The 13,863-nt window shown below is 40.8% G+C and overlaps 1 protein-coding gene across 1 annotated transcript in view; it reads left to right on the top strand.

Moving 5' to 3' along the window:
• Nucleotides 1-13,863, top strand: part of MORC1 (MORC family CW-type zinc finger 1) — a 149,709-nt gene that overhangs the window by 127,708 nt on the left and 8,138 nt on the right. The window contains exons 18-20 of the mRNA XM_043594091.1: nt 2,078-2,239; nt 10,172-10,259; nt 12,012-12,065. Of these exons, the coding sequence (XP_043450026.1) occupies nt 2,078-2,239; nt 10,172-10,259; nt 12,012-12,065 (304 nt within the window). The remainder of the gene's footprint in view (nt 1-2,077; nt 2,240-10,171; nt 10,260-12,011; nt 12,066-13,863) is intronic.

Raw genomic sequence — 13,863 nt, 5'->3', positions numbered from 1 at the left:
TCCAGCTTTTCCCCCATGATGTTGCTAGGCCACTTTATGGATAGTGGTTTAACCTAGAGTTATTTATTAAAATTTGAGTTAAATTTTAAAATCTATCCAAAAAACTAAAGCACATTGTGTGTGTGTGTGTGTGTGTGTGTGTGTGTGATATGTTACTTTTAGCTTTGTATGAGGTTGTGTGTTGTTTTGAATCATCTTGGAATTATATCTACGGCATGAAGGTTAGAACTATGGTCTAATTAAGACCATAGACAGTCTTTTCTTTTTAAGTTTATTTGTTTTGAGAGACAGAGACAGCGCAAGTGGGGGAGGGGCAGAGAGAGAGAGACAGAGAATCCCAAGCAGGCCCCAGGCTGCCAGTGCAGAGGCCGCTCACAGTGAGATCATTAGCTGAGCTGAAACCAAGAGTCAGACGCTTAACCTACTGAACCACCCAGGTGTCCCTAAAACAATCTTAGTGGAAGAATCTTATCAAACTCATTAATAGTGGTCGTGATGATAAGGAAGATCATAATAACAATAATAATTAGGTGCTAAGCACTTTTGACTGAGCACTTACTAAGAGTAGGCATTGGGCTAAATTCTTTTCTTTAAGGTTTTTTAAAGTTTATTTACTTAGAGGAAGTGGGGGAAGGTCAGAGAGGGACAGAGAGAGAATCCCAAGTAGGCTTTGCACCATCAACACAGAGCCCAATGCGGGGCTTGAACTCACAAGCTGTGAGATCATGACCTGAGCTGAAGTTGGACGTTTAACCAACCGGGCCACCCAGGCGCCCCGGCATTGAGCTAACTTCCGGGGTAACCCTCAGCACAGTTCTGTGAGGTAGGCACACAGACTGCTTAGAAGACTACTTTAGGGGTGCCTGGGTGGCTCAGTCAGTTAAGCTTCCAACTTTAGCTCAGGTCATGATCTCTCAGTTCATGAGTTGGAGCCCCGTGTCGGTCTCTGTGCTGATAGCTCAGAGCTTGGAGCCTGCTTCAGATTCTGTGTCTCCTCTGTGCCTCCCCTGCTCGTGCTCTGTCACTCTCTCAAAAATAAATAAAAATTTACAAAAATTTTTTTAAAAGACTAATAAAATTTCAGCATAAAGGAATCTATAGTCAATGGGCTTCCAATATTGTGCAAGTATTCTTTAATAGACAAGCATTAGTTACAATGTTCTTAATCTTAAGTGAAATATCAGCTGAAGTTAGTGAATTAATGCCAAAAGTCTGTTGACAGTAGAAACACATTCCATTTGATTAAACTGTTATCCAATTTTTAAATGGCTCATACGGTATAAATATATAAAACTTTTTAGAGCTGTGGTCTTAACGTTAGCATTGAAAGGATTACAATCTCCTCCTTGCTTGACAAGCAGAACCCTCCTCGATTGGACCCCTTCCTGCCTACATAGCTTTGTCTTCCAAATTGCATGTTTTCCCAGACCTCTTAAACTTTTTTTGTTACCACAATACTGAAAGCTTTGGGTCTCATTAACACAATACAGTGCACAAGAAACCCTCCAGTGGTAGTGCCTACTTTGCTTAGAATAAACTCCAGTTCCACCCCATGGCCTCGAGCGCCAGCCCCCGCCTCTCCCCCTTTCCTCTTCTTCCCCTGCATGCCACCCCTGCAGCCTGGCCCTTAACTCTTCCAGCAGTCCTACCTCATTTCTGCCAGGGATCATTACACATCACCTGGAACACTCTTCTTCTTCCAGATCTTGACTAAGTTATTCTTTCAACGGACTTTGCCCCTTTTTGTTTTATTTCTGTATGTACCTTTCCCCAGGCTAAAATAGAACTTTAGTTTAAGATCCCCTTTCAGCCAGTGAGACAAATGGTATGTGACTACTGTTGCTAAGAATACATTACTGTCAATTCTGTTTAATTGTGGCTCCCCAAAAACCTTGGAACAAGATTTGTCAGGAATAAATAGTAATTTTTCTAATTGAGAATTTGTAAATGGTAGTTTTTAGCATATTTATGGCCTTGCTCTCATTTGTGGTGTATTAACATTCCATTTGTCACATATTAATGTTTCTGAATTTATGAGTATCTAATGTGATGCCTACTTTGAAATTATAAGCCTCAGCTTGTTTTTGCGTAGTGCACCGATGGAAGATGTAAGTCCACGTTCTGGAGACAGTGCCAGCTTTTCTGTGTGTAGTGGTTGTGGAGTTACTTCTTCACTGACAAAGTCTTCTCAAAGCACGTATGTCAAAGAAACAGTAAGAAAACTGACGTCCAATTTAAGGTAAACATATTTGCTAACATATTTCCATATGCTTTGTTGAACTTTCTAAGCAGTGACAACTCCTGATCTTCTTTTTTTCCCCCTACTGAGCCTTAAAGTTGTTACGATTCAATAGAATGACTTTATGACTTGTCCCCTAACTACACTGATACAGATGCACCATGGGTTAAATGTCTCTTGAAATAGAACTATAGTCACTAACTGCCTGTTATTACATGGTCTGGCAATATAGTGGATGTTCTGTCCTGGATGTTATGAATTTCTTCCTTCCTCCGTCCCTTCCTTCCTCTTTCTTTTATTTTTTAGTTGTTTGGTTTTTGCCTGACAAAGACCCTCATGACATTTGTATGGCCTTCTACAAATTCTCCTATTGTAGCTTTAGATACTAAACTTACCAAGGGAAATTGAGTTTTACTTTTTGGTTCAGTGTAGAAAGTTAACATTTGTGGGCAGGTTAAATGAGGAATTTAGATGTCTGGATCTCAGTTCCCAAAGAACGGAGAAAGAGAGGGGATAAAGTCCAGGATTCGGAATTTTTCCAAATAGGGACCAAGGATAGGAGGGGGCCAAAGAAGTTAGTATACAGAAGAGTGCTCTAAAATAGGTGACATAGGGAGAGGGAGGGGCAGGAGAAGTAACACCTCTAAATTAATGGAGCCAATTGGTTTGGTTGGGGTTCACAGACTGTGAGTGGCCTGTGTTGTAAAGTGAGAGGCTTTTAGCCCAGGAGAACACACCAGAGGACCTGGCCGGAATAGTATTTTCCGTTAAGACAGTTACTTTGACTTCCGGATCAGTGATGACTGCAAAAGCTTCCTGAAGAAGATAGCTGGTGAAGAATGAAATTAGAGAGTTGGCAAAAAGAAATGTTGAGGTGGGGCATATACGTACGCTTTCTGCTCAGGTCCAGGCTATGGTCTTATGTGTGAAAATAGACTGCAAACCACTGCAATACTCGAACTCAGTTCTGCAGTTGTCCTGGGCTTTGTGGAAATTTCTATGGCAACATCCAGGGCTGTGGGGGCTCTGCATATGTGAGCATATATGAGCATATATGTTCCCTTGGGAACATATTACTAGTATCCCTCCTGTCCCAGGAGAAAGGAGGAAGCACTCTTGGTTCTATGTAGGTGGATCTGCTTGGACTTTGCATCAGGACACATCTTCACTAATGATACTAGGGATCCAGAGGCAAGTTGTTGACCAAGAAATGAAGCCAGAGTGCTATATTTCTGAACACTTAAGTTTTGACCATTAAATCTGCCGTAGTACCTGAGTTGGCAAGCTCTAGCCTGGGAAAGAGGAGGAAGCAGGCCAGACCTCAGTATTGTACAGGTATCATGAGGTTGAAAAAGGCCACTTGTCAAATGATCTGGGTGGATGTCAGTCTCATACTGCCATGGTCTACAGTATAGTCCCTAAAGAATGGGATTCTCCAACCAGTTCTTTTCAGTATTTGTCTGGAAGTAATATGTAAGATCCTCAGTTTTGAAGTTAGATAGCCATAAATTTGAATCTTGGTTTATTCCTTACTGGTTCCAAGATTCATGCATGTCAGTTGAGCACTACAATGCATCACATGCAATAAATTATATATGTGGGGCGCCTGGGTGGCTCAGTCGGTTAAGGGTCCGACTTCGACTCAAGTCATGATCTCACAGTTTGTGGGTTCGAGCCCCGCGTTGGGCTCTGTGCTGACAGCTCAGAGCCTGGAGCCTGCTTCAGAGTCTGTGTCTCCCTCTCTCTCTGCCTTCCCCCCCACTCGTGCTCTCTCTCTCTCTCTTAAAAATAAATAAACTTTAAAAAATATTAAAAAAAAATAAATTATATATGTGAATGTGCCTGTATATATCAATAAAATGTGTGCATATTACTAACAATGACCACATGTCTCGTGATTAGGACATTGCTTCGTGTGAACCAGGCCTTCTTGATAATAATAGCTATTGTGTTTGAGCTGTTAGTATATTTTAGGCATTCACTCAAGTGTCTTGTATATGTTAGCTCCTTACTGCCACCACCTTAGGAGGTTGATATTATTTCTAACTTTTTAAAGAATGTATGATGAAACTGAAGCTTGGAGAAACAAACACACTTAAAGTCTCAGTTACACAGCTGCTAGGACAGGGCTGGGTTTCAGCCTAGGTTCCTTGATTTGGAGTCTCATGCTCTTCTTAACCCCTGTATTCGCACACATACACACATATATATAACTGTACATATATATGCACTTACGTACATATACATACAGAAACATACACATGTATGTAAGTGTGTGTGTGCATACATGTACACACACATTTTGTAACACACACACATCCTTTGCTACTCTTCACACTAAGACCTGGAGAGCTGTCTGGTTGTGTTGCAGTAGAGCTTGGATACTCTGCTATATATCATCATTTTCCTTATTTTTTCCTTGGCTAATTTTTGTTATGCATTTAAGTGTATCATTACTATTCATTTTAATGTTACATGTGATCTAAAAGGAGATAATGTGATTGAAGGTACTGAGACTTCAAAGTACATTCACTTCTATAGTTAGGCATCACTGGAAAATAAAAATTTCCCAGAAACCATCTTCCTGATGAACACATAGAATCTTTGGTGCTTGAAATCGTCATACTATTACCAACCAAAGACTCTGAAAGCCAAACATAGTAATAAATCAGCTCTTTTCTGTCCCAGCTTGAGTTTTTTTGTGGTGATTGTTTTACAGAAGTATTAAGTGGAAAAAGAATTGTACAGAACACAAAGCTTAACTGGAACAAAATGAGCTCCTCATTGATCAGTCTCCTCTTTTGCCTTTAGCGGTGTGTTTTCTCACATTTCACTGGTGAAAACAGATTTCTTGTCTTCTTTGTTATGTTCCCCCCCCCCCCGTGCTGTGCTATCCTGTATTTGGTCCACATGTTATTCCTTGTGTTAACTAGACTTCAAATTTCTCAAGGCGTGAAGATTGTGGCTAGCTGCGTAGAATGTGGAGGGTACCACGTTTCACCGGATTTGCCTTGCTTGTCCCATTATAAGGACAGTCATTAGATTCCTTTCCCTCTACTTGGTTCACTTTGTACATGACTCCATCCTTACCGCTTTCCACACTGCCAAAGTGGAGTCTGGCCACTTCTGTTTAGTTCATGTTAATGGAATAAAATTAATAAAAATAGTAGTTTTCAGTGTTCATTTTCACTACCTGATAATACTCAGCTTAGCGTTTTCCTGTCTTATATTACTTTTTTTTATGTGTATTAGTTTATTTAATCCCCAAATAGAATAACATCTTTGAAAATAGATTGGATTTTCCACATTGTGTCTGACATGTATTAGTAGATATTCAAAGAATACTTTTAATGAAATTGAAAGGGACTAATGTAAAATGCAGTGAAGAGAATTGTTGGATCTTAAAATATTTTCAGATGATGGGGTGTGACTGAGTTGTGTTAAGTCAGACGTAGATGAGATCCAGACTGTTAAATTGTATCAGTTGGTCCTAAATATTAGAGTACTATCAAATCTCAAGTCACTCTCAATAATAATGGTGATATAATAATAATACATATTTACTATGTGCTTCCTGTGTTCTGGGCACTGTCCTATAAGCTTTGCATATGTTACCTCACTTAAACCTTTCAACAGCCCTGTAAACAGAGACTTTCATTATCCCCTTTTTACAGATGAGAAAATTGAGGCTTGTAGAGGTTTACTACTTTGCCCAGCTTTACATAATTCTTGGATAGTAGAGCAGGAATTTGAATCCTGGTGGTCTGCTCTCATAGTCCTTGCTTTTAACTGCTAACCTTATAACACCTTGTTTCAGTTTATTGTTGTGTATGTAAACTTGACAATCAGGCGGACTTCATTTATTTCAACTCCACAAAAGCCTATGTAAGCTTACATTTTAAAAGTATCAAAAATTAAATTTTAAAAAGGAAGTCATGGGGCGCCTGGGTGGCTCAGTTGGTTAAGTGTCCCACTCTTGATTTCAGCTCAGGTCATGATCTTGCGATTTGTGAGATCTGAGATCAGCGTGGAGCCTGCTTGGGATTCTCTTTCTTCTTCTCTCTGCCCTTCCCCCTGCTGACAAGCATGCATGCACTCGCTCTCAAAATAAATAAACTTAAAAAAAATAACGTATGGCACTTGTTACAGGTTGCTCCCAGTTACTGATGCAAAAGAAAGCCCACAAAAGTAAATAACACTAGCAATTGGGGTCTGTCGGAAACTGTGATCTAATTCCTGGGTTTAGAAAGTGAAGCTGTGCCATTTCTATTCATCCTCATCTTTCTCTTTCACTGGGATGGAGAAGAGAGTTTCAAACCACCTCAAGTAAGAGGCTTGCTCTTTTTCTATGAATTAGGCTACTTTTTTAGAAAGAGCATCTGGATGAGCAGGTGCCTCTGTGTTTCCCTGCTCATGTCCAGAGAGAATGGAGCTGTATTAATGCAAGTAAGAGACTTTTCTGAAGAAAAAAAGCTGTTCTGTTGAGAAGGGAATATGACTGTGGAGTGAAAAGGAAATGGCCCTTAGCTGCAGCTTTGCACAGCTTGGCCATCGCAGATGGAAGTGGTGCTGACCCATTGTTGGAGCCCAGCTAGTTGAACTCTTTAAAAACTTCAATTCAAGCTTGCAGATATGGATATGGATTTGATAGGAATTCAGTGAGATGGGAATCATAGCCAAGGACCTCCTATGGTCCTGGATGCAAGTAACAGTTCTAGAAGATCTTTAGGATATTTGCTTCTTAAATTCTTGAGAAGAGAGACAGAGTTAAACAAAGACATTTTCCTGATTTTATTGTCAAGCCTGGGGGTAGAATTGTGAGTAAATGCTCCAAGGGAAGAAGGGCTGTTTCTGGTGGGACAAGAGTCCTGTTGAAAAGGCAGGACTTGACCCATGAATCTCCCAGAATGCACAGTGTCTACCTGATTAAGTGGATACTAGTGAACAGACACCAATTTATTCCTAGAGTTTTGTGCTGTCATATGTCCTTGAAGGACCTTTCATGGATTAGAGAATCACTATGACCGTCCTAAAGGACACCTGAAGTTTGTGAGTGGAGAGAGGTTTGATAAGATACAAAAGAAGATATCATCAAGGAAAATCACTGAAGAAAGGGACTCAAGACAATAAATGAAGGAATTTTTTAAGAGTTCGTAACTGCATTCAGACTCCTCTTCTGTGATTTTTAGTATCTTACAGTTTTCTAACAGCATATGGCAGTTTTTTTCCGAATTTATCCTTCAGAAAAAGGAAAAGGTCTGTGTGTTTGTGCTTGGAGACTGCAGGACCTGTATACTTTGTCCTCTGTCTCATCAGTTTTGTGGGACAGAATCCCCAAGGGAAAAGCTAATTATCAGCAGCTCTGTGGAGGAGAGAGTAAAAGGCAGAAACCAGAGGTCCTAGAAGGTTAGAGACAAAGGAAAGTGCAGGGGACCTACTAGGGCCTGTGGTGGGGGTGGGTCCATAATAATCAGGAAACCATAGTGGCTCGAGGTAAGAATAATTCCTCAACCAAAGAGTTTCCATGAAGATTACATGAGGTTATATATACTATAAAACATATAGTAGCACTTAACAGCTTTCTAGCGCTTTATAAAGAGTGGTTGAATGTGGCCAGGGGGCTCAATATTGCCAGAAAATACTTGTCCCCAGCACGTAGTGCAGTTGGCCTAGAATACTTCCTTCACATTCCGCTGCCCTCCTGCCCCACAGCCAGCTAACTCCTCCTCCTCCTTTAGGGCTCCCCATGATGGTGTGGGCCCCTGTCACAGTGCCCATGGTGGTGTATTCGCTTTCCCATCCCAGCATTTCTTGCTGTCTGTACCACCCACCAGCCTGACTTCCGTGTATTAAGAATGTGTGGGTTCCCAGCATGGGGGCGCAATGCCAGGCTCTGTCAGGTGCTACTGGGAAAAAGCTATGTTGTAGTGGGGTTCAGGGACTACCTATGGGGTTAATGACCTTGAGTGTCTTGAGAAAATACTTCACGGCAAAAGCTGTAGAACTTTCAAACAAAGTTGTGTTTTATTTTAAAAAAATGTCTGTCTATCTTTAGAAATAATAGTATGTATTTGTGAGAAATTATTTAGACTATAGATGATGTTTGCTGTGAGTTCTGATGTAGAAATTCCACAGGTTGAGAATAATTCAGAACTAATCCAGAACTTTTGGTCTCCCCGACCTGCCCCTTCAATGCTCTCTCAGTCCCAACCACATGCCGCCAGCACGTAATATTTGTTTCTCTGGAGGTACCTCCTTAGAAGATTGCTGATTTGCTCTAAATCTAAACCCCCAAAAATGTATAACCACATGAGAAGGACTGTTGCTCAGGAGAGGCTTGAACCCTGTGTTGGAGAAATGGGAGGCTGGATTTAGGGAGAGAGAGGAGTGGCTTGTGTAAAAGACCTCACCCCTTCTGCCCCACCAAACTAGCCATAAAAGTGACCACAAGTCCCCTTTCCTTGGGACTCTAGTTACAGCTTTTCTTTCCATGCCGTCTGATTTCTGCTCCTCTCACATACCTGGAATCATTCTGAGGGGAGTGTGTGTTTGTGTGTTACATTTGATGTTGTGCCATGCTGAGGATTTTTAATGTTTTGGATTGAATCTCTTTAAAACTATAAATGAGTATTAAAACCAACAATACGCTTAAAACACTAGGAATGTAAATTATGTAGGAAACAGCTATTTTACCTTTTGTGTGCCATATTATTTTACAGTTGAAAAGTTTTGTAAATCCCTTGGGTAATTTACCTGAGGTTCTTAGAACCCTTCAACATAAAAACACTCTTATACACCTTTAAGATATAGTAGCTATAAATTTCTAGATTTCATATTCTCCCAGGAATGAAATATGTGTCATCTAGGTGATTAATCCTAAAAAACCTGTCACACTACAAGGGCGGGGTGCTACTGCCTCTTGGCAAAATGAAGCACCTGTCAGAACAATGGCCAATCACTGGAAAGATCAGGGTTCACATAGGATTCCTAAGAGTATCCGCATATCTGTGGATCCCTGGATAAAAGGAATTACTCTGGAGAGTTAAGTTCTTTGGTTTTCTTAGGGAAAAAAAAGTCACTAGACAATGTCTTTCCTCCAGGTATTTTGTAATGCTGTTTTCTTAGAACTTGAGTTTTCTTGAGAACACTCAAGTAGGTGCAGGGCGTTCCTGGGCTGCTTGATTATGGATGGGCATTGTGAGATCATGCTTGTTTTCTGCCTTTCTCTCTCTCTCTCTCTCTCTCCCCCTCCCTCTTTCCCCCCTCCTTTCCTTCCTTCCTTTCTCTTTCCTTCCTTCTTTTTCTTTCCTTCTACTTTTTCTCTTTCTTACTTTTTCAGTAATTTTTAATTTTTAAAAAAAATTTTTAAAGGTTTGTTTATTTTTGAGAAAGAGAGAGCAAGAAAGCAGGGGAAGGGCAGGGGGTGGGTCAGAGGATCCAAAGAGGGCTCCATGCTGAGCGGGTCTCAAAGTCAGGAACTGTGAGATCATGACCTGCGCTGAAGTCCTATGCTCAACCGACTGAGCCACCCAGGTGCCCCTCTACCTTTCTTTTTTAAATTAACTTTTAATTTTAAGATAAGTGTAGGTTTACATGCAGTTGTGAGAAATAATACAGAGAGATCCCTTGTGCCCTTTACCTAGTTTCTCTCAGTGGTAATACTATCACAGAATCTTGGCATTGGCACAAATACAGAACAGTTCATCACCATGAGGATTCCTCCTGTTGCCCTTGTATAGGCACACCCGCCTCCCTTTCCCCAGTCTGTGCTTTTTGAGGAAGACTTTGATGACAGTGGTAAAACCATTTGGTGGGCACGAATGTTCATCTTTGCCAAGATGTTTAACACCCAGGAGATACCCAGTTGTGACAGGTGAGTGCTGCATCACTCTTCCTGGTATATCACCATCTCTGCTGTGCTCCTATTCCTAGGGAGATTCTTCTGTACTTTTTTTCTGAGCATTGGCTACCATCAGAATTTGGCTACACATCTGTGGAGGAACTCATGGCAAGTTTTGAGGTAAACTGGCTTTATTGGAACTTTGAGGGAGTGACAGAATAGCCTAAACTTAATCTTCATTGAAGACACATTGTGTCTTCACCTAGAATGGCTTATGTGAACGAGGATGGGGATCTTTATACCAAATGGATGACTCCGAATGAAAACTGCATTTAAAACCAGGGTGCCGAGGTTCAGATAAACTTTGGGAAGGTCTTATAGACTGAGAACAGAGAAAGTTGCAGAAATGAAAAGAAATGACATGGTTTCTGCCTTCCCTCCATGACACCAAAACTAGTTTCTATCCCTTGGATACCTTTCCTCAGCCACCTTTTATGAGGGGCTGAGTGAGGATTGGGTAGGTCAGTCATGTCAGGTGTCCAGAGCACTAGTCTTATTAGAATCAGTCACACATCAGAAGGGAAGATGAAGAAAATCTGTATTTACCAAATCTCCTTTGAGGGACAGTGCCATATTATGATTAGAAGGAAAACTTTGTTCTGCTGCCTGAGCTCACAATAGTTTGTCCCCAGGCTGCTAAGTCACTGCAGGCTGTGGTGACGCTGAGTGAGGTGTGCAGGCCTGAGGCCGCCAGAAGCTGCTCACTGGAGTGGAGAGGGACCTTGGGGTACAGGAGGGTGGGGGATGGCTTCTCCACCTTCATGCTCAGCATTGCTTGTGGAAGGGATGGATGTACATAGAATGGCTATTAGTGAAAAGAACACCAAATGATTAATTTGACAGAGGGGCCACATGCCTTAATCTAATCCTGGGGAAAACCCCTTACTTTTCTAATCTGTAATTATTGTTTCTGCTTCCTCGCCTTCTGTCTCCTCACTTCATCCTTGCCCCTACTACTTCACTGGACTGTCTTGTGAGGCCACCAGTGACCAAATGCAATAGTCACTTCTTATCTGACCTCTTGGAGACCTTCAACCCAGTTGACTACTTTTTCCTTCTTCCTTTATTTAAAAAAATTTTTTAATGTTTATTTTTTTTGAGAGAGACAGAGCGTGAGTGGGGGAGAGGCAGAGAGGGAGACACAGAATCCGAAGCAGCTCTGAGCTGTCAGCACAGAGCCTGACACGGGGCTCGAACTCACGAACCGTGAGATCATGACCTGAGCTGAAGCTGGAAGCTCAATTGACTGAGCCACCCAGGCGCCCCTACTTTTTCCTTCTGGAAGCACTTTCTCTGCGTAACTTCCATGACAACACACTTCTTGTTTTCTTGCTTTTCTCCCTCCCGTCTTTTCTGCTGGCAACTCAACTCCTTCTCTGGTTTCTAAATGTTGGCACAGCTGAGGGCCCATTTCTGGGCCACTGTCTTCTGTCTGTGAAGTCCTGTTTCTAGGTGACCTCAACGAGTCTGTGACTTTGAGTATTGCCCCATATGCCAGTGACTCCCCAGTCTATTTCTGTGGTATTCCCATTCAAGAAACCCATACTCCAACTGCCTTCTTGACATCCGTCTTGAGTACTTAGTATTTGTCATTTACTTTTCCTTCACTTTCTTTTTTTTTCTATTGCAATTTTTTAACCATGTTGTTTGTTAATTATGTAAACTGCCTTAATCTTTTTTTTGGAATAAGGTGAGGTATACTTTAGTTAATTAATTTAATTAGACCCAGCCTTAAAAGACCCACAGTACCAGTGTTGGCCAGTTCTAGGCTTTGATGCTTTTTAGTACTAGATACTTGCATGTTATAACTCTGTTGTAGACAGCTCATCCTCTGAAAGTTAATATCCTGTTCTGTTATCATTTACAAAACAGCTGGAGCAGTGCCCAGAGCAGACAAACAAAAAGCTGAGAATGGGCTTCAGCCAGGTAAGCTTTTTTTCAAGGTAGTCATTTATATTCTAAATGATCCCATATTCCAAAGGAGAAATAATGTACATTTCCAAATGTTAGATTTGGAAGGAAATCAAATTTGCATTCTCTTATCAAGAATAAGATTAATGTGGAGCATATCAGATGTCACAAAGCAACATCTTTTTGAATTTTAAAATGCAAACGTTTCCACAGCATAAAACTTATGAACTTAGAGTAGGTCTATATTTTAAACAGAAAACATGATGACATCCTGTGTCTTTAAGAAATAGATGAAATCCTCGAGACACTGGACTAAACCAGAAATCATTTGTAGATTAAAGTTTTTAATTATTTTAGACAACTTGCTATCTCTGGGGTTTTTTTGTTTTGTTTTGTTTTTTGGTATCCTATTGACAGTTTTTTAAGTTTATGGTTTTTCCATTATAAAAGTAGTTATAAAAGCAATTAATCCTAGTACAAGTACTTATGCTTACAGCCATCTTCTGGAAAACTGTCATAATCGCATGCGAACCTATAAAGACCAGGAGGTGCACGGCTCCCCCTGCAATTGTACGAAGTGCACAGAACGGAGGCATCGCCTCACCTCTTTCGTAGGGAATGAAGTAGATTTGGATTTTCTTGTTTTATAAATGAAATCGAATTGTGAATTAAGTTCCTAAAGACATGTAACCAGACAAACTTGCAATGAAAATTAGAACCTAAGCCAGATTCCTTCTTAGAAAGGCTGTATCACAAAGCATTTGAAGTGTAGATGGGCCTAAATGTAACACTCTTGTGGACATATTTGCCTCTGATGTCTCTGAGTGCCTACTGGACTGTGATTAAAGAGCTGGAAATGAAGGTTCCATTATTGTTCAACTGAAGAGTGAGGTTATTTTCTGAATAATGTTTGTTTAAAAGGAGTAACTGAACGCTTTTCAGCCTCAAGACATACTTGTCAGCATTTCCTAACTAGATTACAAGACAGTTTTCACTCAAAATATTTCTGATCCTGTTCGAGCACTAGTATTATTTTCATCAGTGAAGGTAAAAACTTCAGTTGATCAAGAGACAGTAGAGCCAGGCACTGAACTAGTCCTTTAATAGCCATTCCCTCATCTAACTCTCTCAACACTGGGAGGTCGGTGCCACTGTCTTAATGTTAGTAATGAGAAACTAGAGGGTCAGAAAGACAATATTCCAATATCATGATGCAAATAAGTAGCAGATTCAGGAACCCAGATTCATCCCACCCAAAGCTCACTCTCTGCATCACTTTCTTCCATCTTCTTACCCAGACTTCATCCTGTGACAGAGTTTGCACGTGTTACTTGTAATAGGCGTACCACAGTGTCTCAGCCTTCTGGTATAAAAGAATTATTATTTACTTACTAGAGAGCTTGACATTGCATGATGAGACACATATGGGGGAGCTGCTGACAATGAAAAGGGGAGGGTGTGGTGGGCAGGTTGTTTAGTGTCCCATCAGGAACTGTCCCGACCGTAAACCTGTGGCAGCCAGCTTGAAGAGTTACCAGTAAGGCTCCTGGATCTTCCACAGATCTTAATTTGCTGATTAAATTCTGATTTAAATACTTCACACCGTGAAACTTAGAAATTTGCTAAGAATTAGGGTGTCACACATCTTAATTTATCCAGGCTTATGTAAGTCCTTTACATACATAATGTATGTAATACAAAATGGCATTTTTCCAATGTCTATAGGATCAGTAATAGAGCCAGGTCGTTGTTGGGTTTTGGAGGCCACACTGAATAAGTATTTATACACGGGAACAGTGTTAGCAGAGCTGAT

The sequence above is a fragment of the Prionailurus bengalensis genome, chromosome C2 (genome assembly GCF_016509475.1).
Source record: "Prionailurus bengalensis isolate Pbe53 chromosome C2, Fcat_Pben_1.1_paternal_pri, whole genome shotgun sequence".
In the NCBI taxonomy this organism is placed as follows: Eukaryota; Metazoa; Chordata; class Mammalia; order Carnivora; family Felidae; genus Prionailurus; species Prionailurus bengalensis.
The sequence above is the reverse complement of the archived record's forward strand: the minus strand, read 5'-3'. Positions and strand labels throughout refer to the sequence as shown.